This window comes from Lolium perenne, chromosome 7, assembly GCF_019359855.2.
Source record: "Lolium perenne isolate Kyuss_39 chromosome 7, Kyuss_2.0, whole genome shotgun sequence".
Classification (NCBI taxonomy): domain Eukaryota; kingdom Viridiplantae; phylum Streptophyta; class Magnoliopsida; order Poales; family Poaceae; genus Lolium; species Lolium perenne.
The window spans coordinates 54,619,777-54,643,538 of record NC_067250.2 but is presented as its reverse complement, the minus strand read 5'-3'; the positions used below and the strand labels follow the sequence as shown (position 1 = coordinate 54,643,538).

Genomic DNA, 23,762 nt, shown 5'->3' with positions numbered 1-23,762 from the left:
AAGCCATGACATAGCCGCTAGCATCTTCCACCAACTTGCCGCCGGGCTCCACCGTTTGCAGAAGTATGCATTGTTCATCCTGAGTCAGGGGCGCCATGTTGGGCATCGTGAGATGGCAGTCACGAAAGGCATATATAGTTAAAGAAGATGACGCGAAGGAGTAACTAATGAGTTTACCTCCTTGATGGTGTCGATCTCGGCCATGTCGATACAAGGGCGGCGGTTGGGGGCGTCGATGCGACCGATTGGAGCTGCGGCGGCGGTTGGAGCTGCGGCGGCGTCAGTGGAGCCCGACGCCGGCGTCGGGTGGAGCGGCACCGTCGGCGACACGTGGAAGCTTGAGTTGCTGCCGCTAATGCTGGGCACATGTATCGGCCCCACTTGACCTCCCGCATTCCAAGCAGCTAACCCCTCCATCAACCCAGGGGGGATGATCTGCCGGATCTTCTCGTCCAATAACTTGTTCATCATCTCCGTGTTCTCCAGAGGCTTTTCGGCCACCAGCTTCTCTAGTGACTCCACCTTCTTCTTCAGCTCCTGAACCTCGGATTTATCCTTTGCCGATGACCTCCTCTCCAGCTTTCTCGTCTTGGCATCCGATCCGTAGTACTCGGATAGCTTCATACTTGTGCCAAAGCCGGACACACGGCCACCCGACGTCGGTGGCTTGTCTAGCTCCCTCTCCTTGTATTTGTTCATCGCCCTGTTGAAAGGCGTGTCCCACGGTTCCGTCGACCCCTGGGACGACGGGCCAGCCTTCGTCAACTCTTCATCCTTCAGACAAAGGAACTTAAGGTTAGCCCATTTGGCTTCATTGCCTAATAAGATGAGCGAAATAATATAGAACTATCCTTACCAGGTACTTCTCGAAATCCTTCACGTCTTCGTGATCCGTAATAAATTCCCCCGTCTTCCAGTCTAAGTAGTAGCGGGACCGGACAAAGTTCCTAGCCTGTTCATCCTGGATTTTGTGCCAGGGGTTTTCTTTCCCGTACGTACCATCTCGGCATCCTCCTTGTCCCAAGTGGGCTGTTTTCCTCGGTAACCGCCGCTTCCGCAATGGTGGGTCCCTAAGTTCAAATCCCGCATTTTCTTCCCCCAGGCGGTCCATTTTTTAACATCGTCACTCTCTAAGTAAGACTTGAATGCATTAAAGTCTTCTAAGGAGAGCGACGGTTCTTTGCTACTTATCCTCTCCCAGCTTTCACCGGCGTCGATCTTTTTCTTCAGCCGGTTCTTCCAGCTGCTCAAGGCGGTGCTCATCTTCGTGAGAGCTAAAGAGTCCACCTTTTTATTGAACGGCTCCGGGAACGTGTATCGTTGGTGAAGCTTCTGGAGGAGGGATTGGACGATAGCCTCGTTCTCCTTGCTTCTGAGGTCATGAGTTAGGATCGGCACGGTTTCACGGACGATGCACCCTAGTTGCATGCCGTACCCTTTGGCAACCCACGAAGGCTCCATCGGTAGGCCACTTTGGGAGACTACCGTGACAACATCGGTGACGTTGGCGAGCACTTGCGGCCTCCGATCCCTCCTTGGCCTCCTCGCCGTCCTCTTCTTCTTACCCTCCTGAGGGTTGCCGCCGCTATCACCTTCCATGCGGTTGGCCGCGTTCTCTTCACCGGTCGTCTCTTCACCGGTCTGGGCGGTGTCGTCCCAGGTATCGTCATCGTCGCCGGTGTCGGCGGCGGCCCCCCGGCCCTCTCCCTCGGAGGCAGTGTCCCGGCCCTCTTCCTCATCATCGGGCGACTCGGCGGCGGCCTTCCGGGGCTGCTCGTAGCCCTCCCAGAAGTCCTTGTTGGCCTCTCTCGCTTCTTCGTTCTGGCTCCTGGGCTTAGAAGTGTTGCCCGACATGTTTATTTTTGCACTTCATTAAAAAGAGGCAACAAGTTAGTACAAAAGTCAACCAAAAAATTCGGCATGACCTTTGCTATTTTTTCTACGTAGGAGTGCCCATTTCTCAACCGAAACGGAAGTTAATCAACGCTTCGGGAGAAATGGGCAACTCAATGAAATCCCTGCAAAACCTGGAGCCCACATTCATCACCATATTCACAGATTCTAACCATGTTCATCATCATATAAAATTGTATCCAAATACTACTACATCAAAACCTGGAGCTACAACTACATCAAAACCTGGAGCATCAAAAACCTGAAGCATCAAAACCTAGAGCATCTACAACAAAACCTGGAGCATCAAAAACCTGAAGCATCAAACCCTGGAGCTACAACTACATCAAAATCTGAAGCATCAAAACCTGAAGCATACAACTACATCAAAACCTGGAGCATCAAAACCTGGAGCATTACAGTTATACTTACAGTAGCACTAACCACTTATACTTACAGTAGCACTAACCAAAGTAGCATCATTAGCTTGAACCAAGAATTGCTAACAAATCCTAGCTAGCAGTAGCTAGCAATAAAGAACATCAACATATAAAATTCCAGAGATAATTAAATAGCAGAAGCTTGAGCATCATATGGAAATGCTAGTGACTTACAGTAGCATTTCATGTACTAATAGCATTATTATCTTGAAACCCCAAGCAGTAATTCAAAATCAACAAATCCTAGGCAGTAGCATTTCATTTTATTAGCCCAAGCATTTTCATTTTCTAAACCTAAATTTTCTACTGCCAACAAATCCTAGCATCAATTCAAAATCAACTAGGCAGTAGCATTTCATTTTATTAAAAAACCTACTGCATTGTATTGAAAAACCTACTGCATTGTTCATTTTATTGAACCATTAGCTCTACTGCAAGCAATGAATTTAAAAAAACAGCAAGCAATGAATTAAAAAAATAGCAAGAACTTTATTAGCTCTAGTGCAAGCAATGAATTAAAAAAAACAGCAACCAATGAATTACAAAAATAGCAAGAACTTTATTAGCTCTAGTGCAAGCAATGAATTAAAAAAACAGCAACCAATGAATTAAAAAAATAGCAAGCAATAAATTAAATAGCATTTGACTGCATCATTTGCATTTACATTTAAACCAGTAGCATCATTTGCATGAACAAGAGAACCTAAATCAATTTCTAGCTTGTACATTTCATCATTTCATCATAGCATCATAGCATCATTTCATCATTTCCATTTAAACCAAAAGAGTAGCATCATTAGCTTTCACCAAGAATTGCTAACAAATCCTAGCAGTAGCATTGGAGTCATTATTCTATTTCATGAATGCTTGTTCAATGGAGATGTAGTGTCTGGCCTACATGATACACTACTAAGTATTATTGGCCTACACACGTTGGTACCATTATGTGTTCTCATTGTAGCTTGAACTTGGTTTCTGCCATTTTGGATGTAATGTGCCTGGTCTGATTTTGCTGAGTGCAACCATTTGCCATTGATTTTGGCTACCTCCTTGAATTTGTAAAGTTAATATATTTATATTTGTAACATGCTAGTTTTTCTGGTGCTTTCATGATTTGGGGTGCAATTGTAGTTTAACTAAGTTTCATTATTCACACGTAGTGGATCTAACCCGAGGGACCTGTCTCATTGTAGTTGCACTTCATTCAGTGCTATATTTTTTCTCCTATTCATAATACATTATGTCAAGGGTGTTGTTTCATTTGATTTGTAAAAAACCATGATGCATTACTATGTAACTTGCAATTTTGCAAAATAATAGAAAGAATATAATGCCATAACCAAGAAATTAGCTACTGTTAGGATCATGGCAATTCTTTGATGGCTTGGATGGCTTGGATCATGGCAATGCAAACAACAAGAACATGAGAGGGGGACAAGGGAGTGGGGAGGCCGGGGGAGAGGGAGTGGGGAGGGGGAGAGGGACTCGATCTCACCGAACGGCGGTGGCAGGGCGCGGTGGTGATGGCGGGGCGCGGTGGTCCTCCTCCTCGATCTGCGGGGCAGCTCGGGCTTGAGCGTCCTGCTCGGCGGTGGCGTGGCGGTCCTCCTCCTCCTCCTCTGCGGCGGCGGCTCGGGCTCGCGCGCGTCCTCCTCCTCGATCTGCGGTGGCGGCTCGGGCTTGGGCGTCCTGCTCGGCGGTGGCGTGGCCGTCCTCCTCCTCCTCCTCCTCGGCGGCAGCAGCGCTAGGTGGCGGCGCTTGGCGGTGGTGGTGGTTGCAGTGGCGCTAGGGTTGTCGGGGAAGAAACTGCTGTTGTGAGTGGGGAAGAAAGGGTCGATCGAGTTATTTCACCAAGTGTCTAAATTCTGTGGCGCACCCCTCCATGTGCGCCACAGAATTAAGCATTCTGTGGCGCATCAGCTCTGACATGCGCCACAGAATCCCTTAATTCTGTGGCGCACCTAAAGGGGCGTGCGCCACAGAATTTAGACACTTAGCAAAACAAAATGTTTTACTGCTGTGTACTGACAGTTACTTAGCACTAGCCCAGTGGTTAAGGTCAATGTTAGCCCATTAGTAGCCAGGTTCGAACCCTGGCTGCCACACAATTTTTCTTCCTTTTTTTTCATATTTTAGTTACATTTCAATAAATAACACAACATTATTTAGTAATTAGTAGAGTATTATAAATTAATTGTCTCATACAAACATGTACGTTCTTGTTTCTCTCACACACACATGGATGTACTTGTCTAACACACACTCACACACATGTGATAGACCAAAAAAAGATCTTCTTCGTCCCGGCTTCGAGCTCTAGCTAGCGTCTCTTCGCAATCTTCTTGCCCTTTCGGTTGTTGGCGGTTGAATACTTTATGCCGGCCACCTTGAGATTTCTTCGCGTGAACGGACAACCTTTAGAGGGTAGGGAGGTCCTCCTTCTTACTTTACTAGTAGTAGGGATGTCGAAGTGCCTGTCGAATTCCTCCTCAATCTTCGGGTCACCATTCTTGTCCAAGTCTTCCTCGTTGGCGTCTCCTTGCATTCCTATGATGCTCCTCTTGCCCCTCCTGACGACAACACGGCTAGGCCTCGACGGATCGGTGATGAAGAAGCATTGGTCAACTTGGCTACCGAGTACCCATGGCTCATTTTTCGCGGATGCGTTCTTCGATTTTGCATCGGGTATAACCATGGTTGTGAAATATCGGCCTTCTTTTTCGACCTTCTTGGCCCATCTGACACGAAACATTGGCACCGTCTCTCCACAGTAATTGAGCTCCCATATCTCCTCGATCCTTCCAAAAAATCTTTCCTTGACATTAGTCTCGTCATCGGCGTATGACAGCATAGTTACTCCTGAGTTTTGATTTTCACTATTTCTGTCCTTTTCCTCGGTGTAGAATCTCAGAATCGTTGATGTCGTACCCTGATAGGTCCTTACGTTATGCCCGGGTCCCTGTGATAAGGTGTATATGAGTTTTTCATCTTCGGTAGAAGGCCTTTTTCTCTGTGCTTCAAGCAGTTGAGTTTGCTTGAACCAACGCGTGAAGCTGGAGTTGTGCTTTTTGGTTACGTCTCCCATCTTCCTCGGCCGGCCCATATCGATGTAATTCTGCTCGACCATGCTTTTGTGCTCTTGCACGAAAGGTTCGATCAGTTTTAAGTGTTGTAGCGCGACCCGGTGAGCCCTTTCAAAGTCGTCGCGTCTATTGTCAATGCCGACATGGACTGAGCGGTAGCCCTCGCGGTGACCGACTCCAGCGAGCCTCCCGAGGTGTGTCCTGGGGGGTAGACCAACATGATCCTCGTCGTCCTCGGTGCTTAGATAATTCTGGCAGAAGGAGATGCACTCGTAGGTTAGAAACCCCTTGGCCATGCTTGCGTCTGGACGGGCCCTATTGCGAACGTATCCTTTCATGACACCGTTCTGCCTTTCGAAAGGCATCATGTTGTGGAGGAACGTTGGGCCGAGCTGCTTGATGTCTTCAACGACATGGAGAAGGAGATGGACACATATATCACAGAATGCAGGCGGGAAGTAAATCTCGAGCTCACATAGTATCACCACGATCTCATCCTGTAGCATCTTGAGCTGCCTCACGCCGATCGACTTCCTGGTGATAACGTCAAAAAAGTTGCATAGGCCAAACAGCGTATCACGGACGTGCTCGTCCATTATGCCTCGGATCGCAACGGGAAGTATCTCGCGGCCATTAGCACGTGGCAATCGTGAGACTTCATCCCGGTGAACCTCTTCTTCGCTACGTCCGTATATCTGCTTATATTCCCGAGTAACCGTGAGAAACTTTCACTCCTAGGAGGCACTGAAAAACTGCTCGAGCTCCTCCGGACTCGTTGTGAAGCGAGCAGCGGGAAGCTGCACCGCGTTCTTCTTAGCCCTTTTACGGAGACGTTGAGTCCCTTCCGTCCGATCATCATCATCATCATCATCGTCGTATCGGGGCTTGAAGATCTTTCCTGATGCCAAAATGTTTAAGATCGTATCTTGCTTTCGGTCCATCCTTGGACTTTTCTGAGTTGCAAAGAGTGCCAAGCAGACTCTCGGTAACGTTCTTCGTAATGTGCATGACATCGAGGCTGTGGGGCGTGTGGAGGACCTTCCAGTACTCCAAGTCGTGGAAAACAGACCTCGCTTTCCATACACCGAGCAGCGGCTCTAGCTTCGGTCGCTTCTTTCCCGGCGCTGGGCACTCCTTCCAATTTTTCAGAAGATCATCGATTTCTGCGCCGCTCCTCGGGCGTGGGGGTCCATCGGGCTCATCTTTACCATTGAACAGATCACCGCGTTTTCTCCACGGGTGATCCAAGCGAAGCCACCTTCGAGCACCTGGGTAGACGGTTTTCGAGGACCCGGGATCCCTTGGTAGTTGTAGATGCGGGGTATCGTCCATGCACTTCACACAGCCGTTGAATCCGTGGCCCACCCGGGGCAGATACATATGCGTAACCAGGATAGTCCGTGACCGTCGTGATCAACGCGGCTCTCATATCGAAATAAGTTCTAGTGTAGGCGTCCCACGTACGGGGTGGCGTCTTCCACAACGTGTCTAACTCCTCTTTCAGCAGCCCGAGATACAAATGCATGTCGACACCTGGTTGTTTCGGCCCCTGAATGAGAATACTCAGGTGTATGTACCTTTGCTTGGTGCACAGCCACGGGGGTAGGTTGTAAGGCCATACAAACACAGGCCAGGTGCTATGCGTGCTACTCTGGTTGCCGAACGGATTGAGTCCATCGGTGCTCATACCCAGCCTGATGTTCCTTGCGTCGCCCCCGAACCTAGGGAAGGCGATGTCCAATGCTTGCCACTGTCCAGCGTCTGAAGGGTGTGTCAGCATATAGCCCATCTCCGGATCTTCTTCGGGCTTCTGCCTTTCCGCGTGCCATTGCATGAGCTTTGCTTCCTTAGGGTCCACGAAATACCGCTGCAGACGGGGAGTGATAGGAAAGTACCATACCACCTTTCGAGGTACCTTCTTGTTCCCAACCTTGTACCGTCCGTGGCCACACACCGGACATGTGGTTCTGTCCTTGTACTCGCACCTATAAATCACACAATCATTAATGCAGGCGTGGTATTTTTCGTGCGGTAGGTCAAGGGGACACACGACTTTCTTGGCCTCCTCGGTACTACTTGGCAATGTGTTCCCCTCCGGGAGACGATCGTGCCAGAATTTTAAGTTCTTGCTGAAGCTGGAATCGGTCCACTTGTTCTGCGTCTTCATCTGCAGGTAATCAAGCGTTACATGCAAGCGCGTATCCTGCGGACGACACCCAGGAAAGATCGGAGTCATCCCGTCTTTCTCCATTTGCGACAGCTTGGCTCTCTCTCTAGCTGCAACTCTATCGTTGCTCGTCTCCTGGAGGAGAAGATCTTGAACATGAGAGTCCCGCAAGGCCGAAATTAGCGGGGTCGCGCCGGAATCTTCTTCTTCATCATGATGATGTTCTCCGCCGGCATCTTCTTCTTCATGATGATCTTCTCCGCTGACTTCTTCTTCATGATGATAGTCCCCGTCGGCATGATGATAGTCTTCTTCATGATGATAGTCATCTCGCTCGACATGGTCTTCATGCGCACCATTTGATGGGGCCGGCCGCGCCTGGTTGTCTTGCATGAAACCGCGCCTCAGCAGGTGCTCCTCCAGTTGTCCGGAATCAGGGTTGATCCAGCGCTCGAGTTTGCATGATCGACACGGACATCTTATCTGGCGCCTATTGTTCCGAATCATGTCCTCCTTCGCGTCTATCTTGTATCTAGAGATTCGAGCGGAACTCATTGAGAGGACCATGCTTGCCTGCAAATGGTATACATAGAACAGGAAATTAGAACCGCACCAAATGCACACACATGCATGGGCCGTACCTCTCCTCAAGGTATTACATGGAGCGGAAAAATTCGGCATGACCTCTCCTCAAAGTAGGACATATGGGTAGTGCAAAACTTGCCGAAACGGAAATGAATCAACATTTCGGCAAACATCCATGCACCACACCGACACACACAAGCGCTTCACCTGCAACAAGCATCCATACACACGACGGCCACACAAGATCTACAAGCATATGCATGTCTCCTCCAAGCATATGTATGTCTCTGTTGACTGTCAAAACCCACCGGCGGGCAGCGACGATCAACACGGTAGAGCCGGGAACAACCTAGAGCTGCGGCTGGCTGAGGTCCCTCCGAGCGACGGCCCGCAAAGCCTTCTGGTTACACGTCCGATGCTGAGTGCAAGGGCGTGCCACCTGACCTATACCTGGTCAGGAAGGTGATGGAGATGCCTCGCTTAGTTTCCTGCATGGCATACACGTAAACATTAAATACGAGCCTCGATCGGCTTTCAGGTTATCCTGTGAATCGGCTCAAGGAGCCGATCCACCCATGATTCGTACGGGGTGCACGAATATATGGTGGTCCTGCTTGATCAAGATAAAGCTAATGAGATCTACGACGATTTAGGGTTTTCACCGCATAATCGGATCATCCTACTCCAGGTTGGGCCTCGCGGCCACGCAGGGTGATCGTAAGCCGATCCTAAACAAGGCCTAAAAACCAACACGAAGTTGATCCCCGGAACATCCTGTTTAGGACTAGCGAACGACACCCTACGTGCCGCTGGATCCTCCCCCCCTTTGTAAGGCCTAACTATTGCAGATATTAAACTAATCCTTGTAGAACAAGGAGCAATCGTAACGGATCAGATCTACTAAATAATGATCAAGCGGGGTGCCGCCCCCACACCTAAGATAGGTGTGAGGGCGGCTAGACATGCAAGGGTTGCACTACGATAGCATGTTACGCGAAGAACTATGCTAACCCTAACACATCTATGATAACTACGTTGCTCGCCATCAACAAGGCTTCAAAGACGAGCAACGCATGAACAACGTGGAGCTTGTGCTGCCTAGATCGCAAGATGCGATCTAGGCAGCATGTCGCTTACCGGTAGAAACCCTCGAGACGAAGGAGTTGGCGATGCGCCGAGATTGATTTGTTTGGTTGAACGTGTGTTGTTGTTTATTCCATAAACCCTAGATACATATTTATAGTCCAGGGGACTTTCTAACGTGGGAATAATCCCCACCGTGCACGGTACAAACTCTAACTTTTAATCTAAGATACAATCTACCATAATTAAAGATACACGGGCAATCCAGCCCAAACCCCTCGTGCAAGGCCGCTTCAGAGATCTCCCACGTGTAATCTTCCACGCCCATCTCTCTTACGGCCCACCTCCCCGATTTGACCAAAATCTGGTGATAACACATGCCCCCCTGGTTTTGGCAATGATAATTCCAAAACCACTCTGTTTTTCCTTTGAAGGGTCATGTCGTGGCAGAGCAGAGCCGTTGCAGTATCCGTTATCATTATGCCCTGTCTTCTCAGCTTCTCTGCAAAATTCGATAGCTCTGGCGTCATCTCCTCGGAAACTGTAATGGCATTAAATTTCCACCAGGCTTCTCATTATTTAACTGTGCCGATTGATTAGCTCTCTTCATCCCCTTCCTCTGTTCCAGCCATCGGCACCCACAAAACCCTCTCCTCCTGTAGCAATGTCTTCCTCTTCCTCTTCCCTCTCAGGCCTCCCCCTCCAATCCTCGCCGAAGAAGAAGAACGAGGACAACCTTCACTCCGAGGTGAACCCCCTCTCCTCCGACAATGAGAAGAAAGAAGGAGAAGTAGCGAAGGCCAAGGCCTCCCCCTCCGCCAAGCTCCCGCCGAAGAAGCGCTCCCGTATGTGGGCGGACAGCGAGGACAAAGATGATGACGAGGAGGAAGAGGAGGAGGATGAATCCTCCTCCTCCATCGGGTACCCGCCGACCAAGCGCTTCCGCTCCTGGGCGGACAGCGAGGATGATGATGATGACGAGGAGGACGAGGCTCCGGCCAAGGGCTGGGGCAGCAGCGACGAGGAGCTTCCTGGGAGCAGCGCCGACGACATCGACGGCGGTGATGGCGAGGACAGCGACGACTAGTAGAATAGGACTAGTAGTAGCAGTGCACTAGGCACCAGATCCCTCTTTTGAGAGCCATCGGCTCTTTCTTGTAAAGCCACTCCTTTGAATTAATGAAATTGTTCTTTTAATTCGTCCTTCAATTACTCCAATTTCATTCCTTCCGCCTGTCATGCCAAGACCGATAGCAACGTATCGGCTTTCTTTTCTTTTGGACGCCCGTGAAGCCGGACTCACATGCCGATTAGCTCGTCGGTCAAGCACTTCTCAATCTCAGACTGCGATTTGATATCTGACCATAATTTTTCGCAATCCCTTAGCCGATGACTACTCATCGGCTATTTTGAGAATCCAGTCCCTTTTGCAGCGACAGGACGGTCCAAAACCTGTAAAAGCCGACGGCCTCCTTTCCCGATTCCTCTCCATAGCTTCAGTAGTCTTCTTCTGCAACACCTTACTACTTCAGAGAAGATCCTAATACAGGGCCAGTCGATGTGACTCCAATCGGCTCTCAAATCAGAGCATCTACCAAGTTAACTCCCCCCCGAGCCTTAATCAAGGCGAGAATATAGGCGAGGATGCACAGGTCGCCGATCAGCTTTCTTTTACTGAACGTCGATGTTGATGCAAACTTTGAGCACATAGCCAGCAGGTCTTGGTCTTGTATAACTGTACTAGAGTCGATGGCTGCGCATCGGCTTCGCTTCTTGCGCAAAATGTTTTTTTTATTTGGCCGATTTTTCTTAATCGGCCCCCAATGTTTCACTGCACGCATGTTTACACATGTTTATCTGCACATGTTCATCTGACTATATGCCCCCCGAGCCGAATCTGCCAGATGACTGCAGATATCGGCTTTTATGGTTAGCCAGGGTACTGCGCTTGCACGTCGGCTCCGCGAGGATTCGTGCTGACTTTCATCCGCCGACGTGGCCGCTGCCCAGTGGATCGATGCTGAACACAAGCAGAACATGTGGTGAAGATAATTTTGGCCGATTGCTGGAATCGGCCTCCATATCCATTGGAGCGCTGACTGAAGGTTCTGTAATGCTCCTTCATAATTTATGGGGCCGATCACAAGGATCAGCCTCGCCCTGTTTGCTCACTGGTTTAATCTTGCTACTCGGTCAGGTTGGTGGATAAAACCAACCCAACCTCTGACTTGATGCGCCTGCTGTCGTCCGCCTTGAGTGCATCATAGAATCGTGGAGCACTAAGCTCCGTCGGAAGGACGAGCACCATGTTCGTGCCAGCCGATGTTTCATCATCGGCTTTCTTTTGCTTGGGACGCCACTCCATTTTCCGTGGACGACCTTCTTCATCCAGGGTTCGCTGAACTTTCGCAGCCAGATCAGGCCGTGCCTTCCTTAGCGTATGCAGGTATAACCTTTCGGCTTCCTCCAGGCCGCGCAATCGCTGAACCCTGCGCTTTTGTGAACGGCTGAGTCCGTCAGGGTACCACCTTGGACGGTGGTACCTGTCCTCTTCTTCTTCTTGTCCCTCGTCTTCGGAATCCTCGATATCTGCCCACCGAGGGGACTCAGCATGTTTGCTTTGTGGCGGGAGAGGCCCTAAGCGCCTGAACACAGACACGTTGGCTGCATCCTTCTTTTTCTGGTTGCATTCTGGGCAATTGCCGATTGTGGGCAATCGGCTCATTCCTGAATCCCAGCAGTGTCTGAAGAAGGGGCAGTCCCAGTGTCTGTCGCTGTCATCTTGCTCCCTTGACTTTCCCGTGGCACGGCGCTCGTGCTCTTCCTCCTCATGATCATGCCGACGATATCCTCCGGCTTCTCTAGCCAGACGATCTCCTTCATTATCATAGCTGGACCATCGGCGTTGGTCATACTGACTTACATACTTGTTGAGGAGGTGATCAGAGAGGGGTCGCTGATATCTTATGTTCTTCACTTCTCCCTCTGTGACGTAGCGCTTGCCATCATGATGGAGCCGATCGCGTGGAGCGGCCTCCTCTGTGTCCTTGCTACGAGAGCAGTTGCCCTCGTCTCCATCTTTGCCAGAGTGGTTCCCAGGTCCTACCATGTTGATGCTGAACGAGGATCCTGGCTGGCAACCTTCAGGGTAAGTGCACTCCACCATGTTAACGGCGGGAAAGGGCTGGGTGTCGACCTTCATGGCGTACTGGTTGAAAATTAGACGCCCTTTTTCTATCACCGCTTGGATGTGCTGACGCCATACCCTGCAGTCGTTGGTGGCATGGGAAAGCGAGTTGTGCCATTTGCAGTATGGCTTTCCGTTCAGCTCTTGCACCGTGGGGAATTTGAGACCTTCAGGAATCGTCAACTGCTTCTCCTTGAGCAGGAGGTCGAAGATTTGCTCAGTCTTGGTTACGTCAAAATCAAATCCCCTGGGTGGGCCTGGTGGCTTTACCCATTTGCAGGACACGGGGGTTCCTCCCCGAGTCCATTCAGCCACTGCTACCTCTTGGTCTCCCGCAGGAACTTCGTCTTCCTCTGCATCGACCAGGACTACTGCACGCTTGAACTTGTCTTGGTACAGGTCCGGGTGGCGCTGTTCATATGCTGACAGTTTCTGAACCATGTGCGCCAGTGAGGGATAATCTGCTTGGGAGGCCATGTCCTTGAGCTGTGTTGCAAGGCCTGCTACTGCCAACTCGACTGCTTCTTTTTCAGTTATACGAACCGAATAACATCGGTTCCTAAGATTCCTGAAGCGCTGGATGTACTCTGTCACAGTTTCTCCGCGCTTCTGACGTAGTTGTGCTAGATCGGCAATGCCAGACTCGGAAGCCTCTGAATGGTACTGCATATGGAACTGCTCTTCCAACTGCTTCCAAGTCCGGATGGAGTCTGGTGGCAAAGAGGTATACCATCCGAAAGCCGATCCCGTGAGGGACTGTGAGAAGAGCCTCACGCGTAGTTGATCCGACACTGAAGCCGGTCCTAGTTGCGCCAAATATCGGCCGACGTGCTCGATGGAGCTGGAACCATCTGATCCACTGAATTTGGAGAAATCAGGGAGCCGATATTTAGGTGGTAGCGGGATCATCTCGTAGTCGTCGGGGTACGGCTTGGAATAGCCGATTGCCCTCCTTTTCGGCACCATGCCGAACTGGTCTCTCAGTAGGGTACTGATTTGATCCGCTTTGCTGGCTGCAGGAGTTGAACTCTGAAGATTCGCCGGGGTGGCGTACTTAGCCAGCCATGTTTGCTTTTCCAGCTCTGAGCCAACTGCAGGAGCTGAGCTCTGGAGGTTCGTCGGGGTGGCGTACTTAGTTAGCCACGTCTGCTTCTCAAGCTCTGTCGCTGACGTTCCTCCTGTTTTCCCAGAAGTCCCTGATGTTGTGGCCTGGTTTGTGAGTGCCCAGTTGCCACAATCCGGCACATACGTGCACGTGTACCCGTGAGGGATCTCCTTAGGAGCCTCGGGCAAGAACTGGTAGTCACTAGGGTCACCACCAATCTTGTAGACGACGAATGCCGGTGTAGCCGGCACTTCTGGTGCTGCCAACGCATATGGCAGCGGTGGACGGGACTGGAGTGGCAACTCTCCTTGATGCGTCCCGAGGGCTGGTCCTGACGGCGAGTACTGGTGCCTCATGATCTCCTGGATCACGCGAAGAGCGACACGCTCCAACGTGTTGACCAGGTTCTCAGAGTGACGGTGTAGCGAGTGAGCCACCAAGTAGTTGATCTCCTGCCGCAGGGACCTGGTGCGTTCCTCCGACGGGGCAGAGAGGTCTATCCCATCGAGTGCACCTTGCGGTGAGAACCCCTTCCATCTGATGCCATGGGAACGGGTTCTCTGAAAAGAGCCAATGAGGTCGGCTTCGAGGGTGACTTTGATCTCGTCATACCTCTTCTTGAGCTCGTCGGGCAGCTCCTCGTAGGTGACTGGCGTGCCGTCCGCCATCTCAGATGTAGATGGCGATGTGGTTGATGTAGAAGCTTGTCCCACCGAGCGTGCCAGAATGTGTTGACTGTCAAAACCCACCGGCGGGCAGCGACGATCAACACGGTAGAGCCGGGAACAACCTAGAGCTGCGGCTGGCTGAGGTCCCTCCGAGCGACGGCCCGCAAAGCCTTCTGGTTACACGTCCGATGCTGAGTGCAAGGGCGTGCCACCTGACCTATACCTGGTCAGGAAGGTGATGGAGATGCCTCGCTTAGTTTCCTGCATGGCATACACGTAAACATTAAATACGAGCCTCGATCGGCTCTCAGGTTATCCTGTGAATCGGCTCAAGGAGCCGATCCACCCATGATTCGTACGGGGTGCACGAATATATGGTGGTCCTGCTTGATCAAGATAAAGCTAATGAGATCTACGACGATTTAGGGTTTTCACCGCATAATCGGATCATCCTACTCCAGGTTGGGCCTCGCGGCCACGCACGGTGATCGTAAGCCGATCCTAAACAAGGCCTAAAAACCAACACGAAGTTGATCCCCGGAACATCCTGTTTAGGACTAGCGAACGACACCCTACGTGCCGCTGGATCCTCCCCCCCTTTGTAAGGCCTAACTATTGCAGATATTAAACTAATCCTTGTAGAACAAGGAGCAATCGTAACGGATCAGATCTACTAAATAATGATCAAGCGGGGTGCCGCCCCCACACCTAAGATAGGTGTGAGGGCGGCTAGACATGCAAGGGTTGCACTACGATAGCATGTTACGCGAAGAACTATGCTAACCCTAACACATCTATGATAACTACGTTGCTCGCCATCAACAAGGCTTCAGTACGAGCAACGCATGAACAACGTGGAGCTTGTGCTGCCTAGATCGCAAGATGCGATCTAGGCAGCATGTCGCTTACCGGTAGAAACCCTCGAGACGAAGGAGTTGGCGATGCGCCGAGATTGATTTGTTTGGTTGAACGTGTGTTGTTGTTTATTCCATAAACCCTAGATACATATTTATAGTCCAGGGGACTTAATAACGTGGGAATAATCCCCACCGTGCACGGTACAAACTCTAACTTTTAATCTAAGATACAATCTACCATAATTAAAGATACACGGGCAATCCAGCCCAAACCCCTCGTGCAAGGCAGCTTCAGAGATCTCCCACGTGTAATCTTCCACGCCCATCTCTCTTACGGCCCACCTCCTGATTTGACCAAAATCTGGTGATAACAGTCTCCTCCAACTACTCACCTTCTAGATTCGATACCGAGACGAGACCGCGATCGATGAGTTCGAGAGGAGGAGAGAGTATGGAGAGCCTTCTCCTCAACTCCAATTAAGTATCAACCAAAGTAAGTGCAATAAATACCCAAGCAAGTGAAAAGTAGAGTCAAAATGGTATGAGAGAGAAGGGGGGGACGAGCTAGATGGAGGAAGAAGAATGACTTGTGTAGTGTGGTAGGTGGGAGGTTGGCTCACTTTTCTATATCTGGTTCGCTAATTCTGTGGCGCACCTGAACAAATGCGCCACAGAATACCTTATTTCTGTGGCGCACGAGCCAAGCTGCACCACAGAATAGCTTATTTTTGTGGCGCACTGTGGCCGTGCGCCACAGAATAGCTTATTTTTATGGCGCACTGCTGCCGTGCGCCACAGAATAGCTTATTTTTGTGGCGCACTGTGGTACGTGCGCCATAGAAATAATAAAACCAATGATTGGGGGTGTCAGCTGGTGGGGCCCACCAAGTTTTTGTGGCGCACGGTTCTTTGGTGCGCCACAAAATTAAGCTATTTTTGTGGCGCACCTTGCCTGGTGCGCCACAAAAAAAGTTTCTGTGGCGCATTTTTCGTGGTGCGCCACAGAACTAAGCTCCGCCTATAAGGGTTTTCCTACTAGTGTAGGATAGAGTATATCTCCACCTCACTAGAGCAAGGTAAAATCTAAAATAGGACATGTCACACTTTACTCAAATAACTCAATTGTTATTTCAATAATATGGACTAGGATAATATATTGTGGAGAGATGTGAGCATGGAGCATGATGAATGTGTCTAAATGATTTTCATAGTCGAAGAACGATATTGCGGATCCTAAAAATACCGCGAAAATAAATTGTGCAAAACCGACATGCAAAATGTCCAAAATGATCCACACATTTTGCTGATTCCAACGGTATAAAGTTTGTCAAAAACCGACGGGTAGAACTAAAGATATGAATTTTACAGTTCGCGGTTAAGTGCTAATGTTGTTCGAAAAATTGTCCGAACAAGTTGCTCGGATGGAAAAACTTCCTACACGAAAGTTGTAGATAATCTAATTACAAACTTAACGGAAGAATCACTATTCAAAATGAAGATATAGATCTAAAGTTATAGAATTTCAAAGTTGCTCATGAGCTAGATCAAACTACGAATTCCATCGGATCGATCGGTTGTCCAGCTAACCCAGCACACTTGGATTCAGATCTAACGTTCTAAATGGATCATCATCATCTACTCTGAACTTAGCACTTCAAATACAGACTTAATGTGAAGGAAACAAAATGGAATTACCGCGGCGGAATGTTGAAGGACGTCGAGGATGGCGCTGCCGGCGTTGTGCTGCTGCGTGTGTGTGTGCAGCGCAAGAGAGAGCAGCAGCGAGCTGCGTGAGAGGAAGAGAGAGAGCAGCACTGGGGCTGATTGTGTGTGTGCGTTTGGGGCATCCAGGAGCAGGGTATTTATAGGCTGATGGGTTGTCCAGATGCAAAGAACTTCGGAGGAGGGTGTTTTCTATTTCTTGCCTGGGCACTCTCTGGTCTTATGCGGTGCTCCCATCTTTCGTGCGTCGGATCCCGATCAGACGGCCTAGACGAAGCAACGCAATCCACCCCGCACGTGGCTCTCCTCGTCTCCACGCAATCCTTATCCCAGCGACACTGCCCCATTCCCACCCAAAAATCCACGAACTGCTAGAGATCCAAGCGCCCTCACCGTCCCTCCGCTCCCCGGCGACCTCCTCTCCGCCTAGCCCCCGCGCCACGCCGCTCTTGCTCCCTGCCCTTCTCAGCCTCCCTCGAGTTCCCCTCGGATCGCGCAAGGCGCCATGGACGCCCATATCTCGTTGACCTCCGCCCCGGCGAGCCGCCTCGAGCTGAGGCGGAAAAGTGGGAGAACTCCGGTGGGGAGGAGGAAGAGTTCAAGCTCGATCTCAGGCTCCGCGCCAAGATCTGACATCCCGTCGTCACGCTCAACCTAGGGTGCCCCCGCCACCGGAGCGCCATCCTACTCTTCCGCAACGGCGACGAGCTGGAGCACCTTGATACGGGGGAAGATGCGGCGTTGGCCGAGGGGGCGCCTTGCCGCCTTGGCTCTTCGCGCGCGCAAGAGCCGCCCCGCCGTCCTGCTCCGTTGTTTGCCCCCGCGCGCGTATGCACAGCAGCATGCAGCAGCAGCGCCCGTCGCCCTGCGATGCGCCTGGCTCCCGATTGAAAGCAGCAGTGCTGCAGCGATGGTCGTGCACCCAAGCAGGCAAGCAAACCACTTTTTCCTATCCTGGTTGTGGCGTCCTCTCCCTCTCTTGTCTCTGTCTTTGCTGGCTGCATGCTACTTATTAGTACTTGATCTACTCTATTTGCATATTGATGATGTAGTTTTTCACCTCTAGATCAATGGAAGGATCTAATTATGTTCACTAGATGTAATTTTTGCAGTCTAATTTTTGCCTCTTCAGTTCTTTTGTTTACTTCTAGAACGGTAGAAAGATGTATATTATTTCACTGGATGTAAATTTTTCACTTTCAGAATCAGTAGAAGGATGTAACTATATTAGTTTCTTTCTCTAGTTTGGATGTAATTTTTATTAATTTTCTACAACCAGAACATTTAATGGATCAAGGTGTTAAACACTGTATTATTATTGTGATCCCAGTTTTCGTTTTTTTGGATGTAATTTTTATGTTTTTTTACATCTATCGCTACATATTTTACATCCTCAATTAGATCACAAAATAAGTGGTATGCCTTTTTTATTTCCGAGGGATGTAACTTTTTGTAAAAATTGGATGAACTTTTGCATCTAAATTACATGGGTTAAAATATTGTGTGATGTCGGTAGCGTGATTTTCTTGTTTAATTGCATGTGCGTGCGCGGAGATGTATTTGTGCCAGACCTGTCCCGACTCCGCTCTCGCATGCGTAACAAAGCCGCAAGGGGTTCCCGGGTCACATTTCCACTTTGGGTAACATATCGCTTTCGGTTTGGGACCACTTTCTTTTTATAGAAATAATTTCGTTCAGACAAGGGGAGCACTCCGTAAGACTAACCAGTGCTATAGCACCGCGTAGCAGCGTCCTTAGTCTTATGGAGTGCTCCCCTTGTCTGAACGAAATTATTTCTATAAAAAGAAAGTGGTCCCAAACCGAAAGCGATATGTTACCCAAAGTGGAAATGTGACCCGGGAACCCCTTGCGGCTTTGTTACGCATGCGAGAGCGGAGTCGGGACAGGTCTGGCACAAATACATCTCCGCGCACGCACATGCAATTAAACAAGAAAATCACGCTACCGACATCACACAATATTTTAACCCATGTAATTTAGATGCAAAAGTTCATCCAATTTTTACAAAAAGTTACATCCCTCGGAAATAAAAAGGCATACCACTTATTTTGTGATCTAATTGAGGATGTAAAATATGTAGCGATAGATGTAAAAAAACATAAAAATTACATCCAAAAAAACGAAAACTGGGATCACAATAATAATACAGTGTTTAACACCTTGATCCATTAAATGTTCTGGTTGTAGAAAATTAATAAAAATTACATCCAAACTAGAGAAAGAAACTAATATAGTTACATCCTTCTACTGATTCTGAAAGTGAAAAATTTACATCCAGTGACATAATATACATCTTTCTACCGTTCTAGAAGTAAACAAAAGAACTGAAGAGGCAAAAATTAGACTGCAAAAATTACATCTAGTGAACATAATTAGATCCTTCCATTGATCTAGAGGTGAAAAACTACATCATCAATATGCAAATAGAGTAGATCAAGTACTAATAAGTAGCATGCAGCCAGCAAAGACAGAGACAAGAGAGGGAGAGGACGCCACAACCACGATAGGAAAAAGTGGTTTGCTTGCCTGCTTGGGTGCACGACCATCGCTGCAGCACTGCTGCTTTCAATCGGGAGCCAGGCGCATCGCAGGGCGACGGGCGCTGCTGCTGCATGCTGCTGTGCATACGCGCGCGGGGGCAAACAACGGAGCAGGACGGCGGGGCGGCTCTTGCGCGCGCGAAGAGCCAAGGCGGCAAGGCGCCCCCTCGGCCAACGCCGCATCTTCCCCCGTATCAAGGTGCTCCAGCTCGTCGCCGTTGCGGAAGAGTAGGATGGCGCTCCGGCGGCGGGGGCACCCTAGGTTGAGCGTGACGACGGGATGTCAGATCTTGGCGCGGAGCCTGAGATCGAGCTTGAACTCTTCCTCCTCCCCACCGGAGTTCTCCCACTTTTCCGCCTCAGCTCGAGGCGGCTCGCCGGGGCGGAGGTCAACGAGATATGGGCGTCCATGGCGCCTTGCGCGATCCGAGGGGAACTCGAGGGAGGCTGAGAAGGGCAGGGAGCAAGAGCGGCGTGGCGCGGGGGCTAGGCGGAGAGGAGGTCGCCGGGGAGCGGAGGGACGGTGAGGGCGCTTGGATCTCTAGCAGTTCGTGGATTTTTGGGTGGGAATGGGGCAGTGTCGCTGGGATAAGGATTGCGTGGAGACGAGGAGAGCCACGTGCGGGGTGGATTGCGTTGCTTCGTCTAGGCCGTCTGATCGGGATCCGACGCACGAAAGATGGGAGCACCGCATAAGACCAGAGAGTGCCCAGGCAAGAAATAGAAAACACCTAAGACTAACCAGTGCTATAGCACCGCGTAGCAGCGTCCGAGGAAATCGCGGGCGGCAATCACGCGTAGGCGCGGCGGTAGCTGGGGGCGGTGCGGCGTGGGTGCGCTGCGCGCGTGTTCGCGCGGGAGGCGAGCGAGGCGGCCGGGTGGGGCGGCAGCTGGGCCGTTCGGCCTGGTTCGGCTGATGCTTTTTTTTTTCTTCTTTTTACCAGGAATTGAAAATACATTTTTGGAGGATAAAAATAATCGGAAAAATGCAAATGAGGTACCGTTGGATTCGTTATGAAAAACATTTTAATATGAGACCAATTTTGGGACAAAATATAAACCTTATAAAATCAAAATTTGGCATACTTGTCTATGTGGCTTTTTAGGGTTTAAATGTTTTCTCAAAATAATGTTTATAATTTTCAAAATCCTCCAAACAAAATAGAATATTATTGGAAAATATTTTGAAACCAAAGGTTTATTAAAACTCTATTTTCGAAAATACCTTTTTAATAAACACAAAAGTTTTAAATTCCTTGTGAAATTTTAATTATGGCAAACAACCAAACACTCACTTTATTTTATTTTCACATTCCAAATTTTTGGGATGTGACAGTGACCTAGCTGATTACATTTATTCATTATTTCTTAAAATCCAGACAAAGTTCTTGTATCCTGCTAAATGTGATAAGTGGATACTAAAAACTATCGGACGAGATTGGAGAAAATTCAAGGCTGGTCTTAAGAAGGAATTCTTTAATGCAAAGAAAAAAAGAAAAGCTCTGTATAAGCTTTGTCCAGAATATGTGGACAGCGTCCAATGGCGTGAACTTGTCAACTATTGGAAATCCAAAGAAGGAAGGGTAAGCTTTCGATCATTTTTTTATTGAAATGTGTGGTGTTGTTAAGTACTGCATTGTCATAATGTTTTTATCGTAACAGGCAGTTAGTGAGAAGAATAAAATTAGCCGAGCATCTGTGAAAACATCTCATACGGCTGGTACAAAGAGTTATGCTCGTTGGGCTGAGGACCTTGTGAGTAATCTTTTTTTTTACATGTCATACATCTGGGACAATGACTTGCCAATTAAGCCTAAAGGACACACTATTTACAAGTTAAACTGGATAGTGCCGTTTCTGTCTTTTACTGCCAATTCTTTGCTAAACTCAAGAAAATATTCTGAGCCGTGATCAATCTAATTGTATTCACTTTAGAACTTTTTGTATCCATGTATATTAGTTAGATTTGAACATATGTCAGATCTCAGCCATTCTTCTCAATTGATCAATATGAACAGCTTATATTCTGTCTCTTTAATGGTGTAATAGTTTTTCCCATCATTTTTAATATTTTTCTACTTGTTTTGCAGCGACAAGAAGATCCTGAAAAGAAACAACCACATAGAGCGAAGGTTTATTTAGCGACTCATAGAAAAAAAGATGAAGAAAGAAATAAACATGTGGTAGGCTAATATAAGTTAAATTATTGCACAAGATCAAGTTAACATTGGGTCTAATAAGTAGCATATGCCTTTGCCTTATTCTTCTTTTACAGGCTGACTTGGCTGACTTGGAAAAGCTAATACATAACGAACTAGAGCTAGCACAGAGTGACCATGGAAAAGTTGCATGGAAAACATACAATTTTGGGGAAAGAAAAGCCTGGACAAGTGCATGGCATGGGTTTGCTTCCAGTGCCTAACCAAGTTTATGGTCGGTTACCACGCTATCTCAAGAACATCAATATGACTACAACAAATGGGTCATCACATGCCGGAGAGAGTGATGTTATGGAGGAAATAGCAAAGCTCAAGCAGCGTATAGAAGAGCAGGACCAACGCATAGAAGAGCAAGACCAAATTATTGAAGGATTTAGAAACCAGGATGAAGTATGTGGTCTTATAAAAATTGCAATGCTAATTTTATTTTTGGACATTAACATAAATAATGTACTGAAACTACTTTTTAATTCTGTAGGCCAATTTCCGCCAAGGCAATGATGAATCTAGCCGGAAGTACCACAAAATAGAAGAAAGGTATTTGCTAATGTAACAGGCATGTGTTAGTTTTCTTTTTGAATTCTCTTCCTTAATATTGCACTTTTGTAGAGAGTTCATGCTAGTGGACCTGAGCAAGTACGCTTGGTGAGCAGACCAAAAGATACAATAAAGGTACATTTATTACTACAATCTATGGTGGACCTGAGAAAGTATGCTTAGTGAGCAACTTATTTTATTAACTTTATCATTGTATGGAAGCATCATCCTAACTGCCAGGGTAGCAATGAATTCTCATATCAAGGACAATCATCACCAACACCTCCTTTTTCTGAAGAACAGGAGGTAAAGATTATTCGCTGACAAATCTACTTGGTTATCTATTAAAAAAATCATGATATCTAATGTTTGTGGAATTAAAAGAATGCATTGTCAACTTTAGTTTCCTGAATCTCAACATTGCAACGTTTTTATTTTTATTTCTTCACAGATGAGAAAGAGCGGTGAGAATGTGGATGAAAATTCGAGAAGAGTGCACAAACAAATGACTCAAAACAAGACTCTAAGCCATATGTCCTCAAAGAAGAGATGTCGTCCTTCGGAAGAGGTAAATGAACAGTATTTTCATGTTGCATCCATGTCTCAGGTTATTTGTATTTTTCTTATTAATGGTGGCTTTGATCCTACTGTAGATTCGTAATGCAGTAATTTTGAAATCTTCAATATATCCAAATAAAAGGCGCGTGGCATATGCAACTATTTTGGACAGTAATTCAAAAACATTGGTTGGTGGTGTTGAGCTGGGCCGACAATTTACACACGTGCAAATTGATGAACCTATAGGCGAAGATGAGCGCTTGGTAAGAGAAAGGGAGAAGTGTGTGACAATCGGTGATGCTTTTTCTTCTGGCGTAACAATTGCTTGGCCTTCAGCATGTGTATGTTCCTTCAAGAGTTTTGTTGTTATAATATTTTGAAATATTTAATTTTCATATATAACTGTAACTTTATTTCCAGATTGAGAAGTTCAGTGGTTGACTTGAGAATTCATATTGATGCTTTGTCTAACGATGGAGTGAAGATGGAAAATATGTAGGATTGGTCTGAGAAATATCGAAGGGCAGATTGGAGCAACCATGATTGGTGTTTTTGCATAGTCACAATGATATTAAGTATTTCATGTATTCTAGGTTAGCTTAGTATGTTGAGAAATGTAGTAGTTTTTCTTAAATACGCATCGCCTATGTGTTCATTGTTATGAATGCTATGAAGTGACATGAAACACGTTGGTTTTCTCTCCATAATGCAGTTCATATGCACGTGTCGCTCATTGTATGTATGATCCTTTTGTTATTACACAGGGTGGTATATGCTTGTCGTTTTCACATACAAGTTTAACGAAATAATTTATCAATAAAATATGAAAGTGACGAATTCTAAACAAGCACCATATAAGAAAAATCAATGCATATTAAACATTGTTATTAACCGTGAGGTGTTACTACAACTATATAAACATGTTACTAAGTATGGGACAAACAAGAATAGCTATGTTACAATATATAGAAAAACATGTTACTATTAATAGTGAAAAAATTTACAACTGTGTTACTAGGGCCCTATAGGCTCGACCCAATCTTGAATAATTGTGTGACAATAGTTGGTAATATGTGTTACCAACCGTGTTACTATAG

The 23,762-nt window shown here is 47.8% G+C and overlaps 1 protein-coding gene across 1 annotated transcript in view; it reads left to right on the top strand.

Annotated features, from left to right (window-relative positions):
• Positions 1-23,372, top strand: part of LOC139833169 (uncharacterized) — a 28,932-nt gene extending 5,560 nt beyond the window's left edge. The window contains exons 2-11 of the mRNA XM_071823361.1: positions 20,731-20,934; positions 21,014-21,106; positions 21,442-21,534; positions 21,627-21,960; positions 22,049-22,107; positions 22,180-22,242; positions 22,330-22,413; positions 22,559-22,675; positions 22,761-23,006; positions 23,086-23,372. Of these exons, the coding sequence (XP_071679462.1) occupies positions 20,731-20,934; positions 21,014-21,106; positions 21,442-21,534; positions 21,627-21,773 (537 nt within the window). The 3' untranslated portion in view covers positions 21,774-21,960; positions 22,049-22,107; positions 22,180-22,242; ... (2 more) ...; positions 22,761-23,006; positions 23,086-23,372. The remainder of the gene's footprint in view (positions 1-20,730; positions 20,935-21,013; positions 21,107-21,441; positions 21,535-21,626; positions 21,961-22,048; positions 22,108-22,179; positions 22,243-22,329; positions 22,414-22,558; positions 22,676-22,760; positions 23,007-23,085) is intronic.
• The last annotated feature ends 390 nt before the right edge of the window (positions 23,373-23,762 follow it).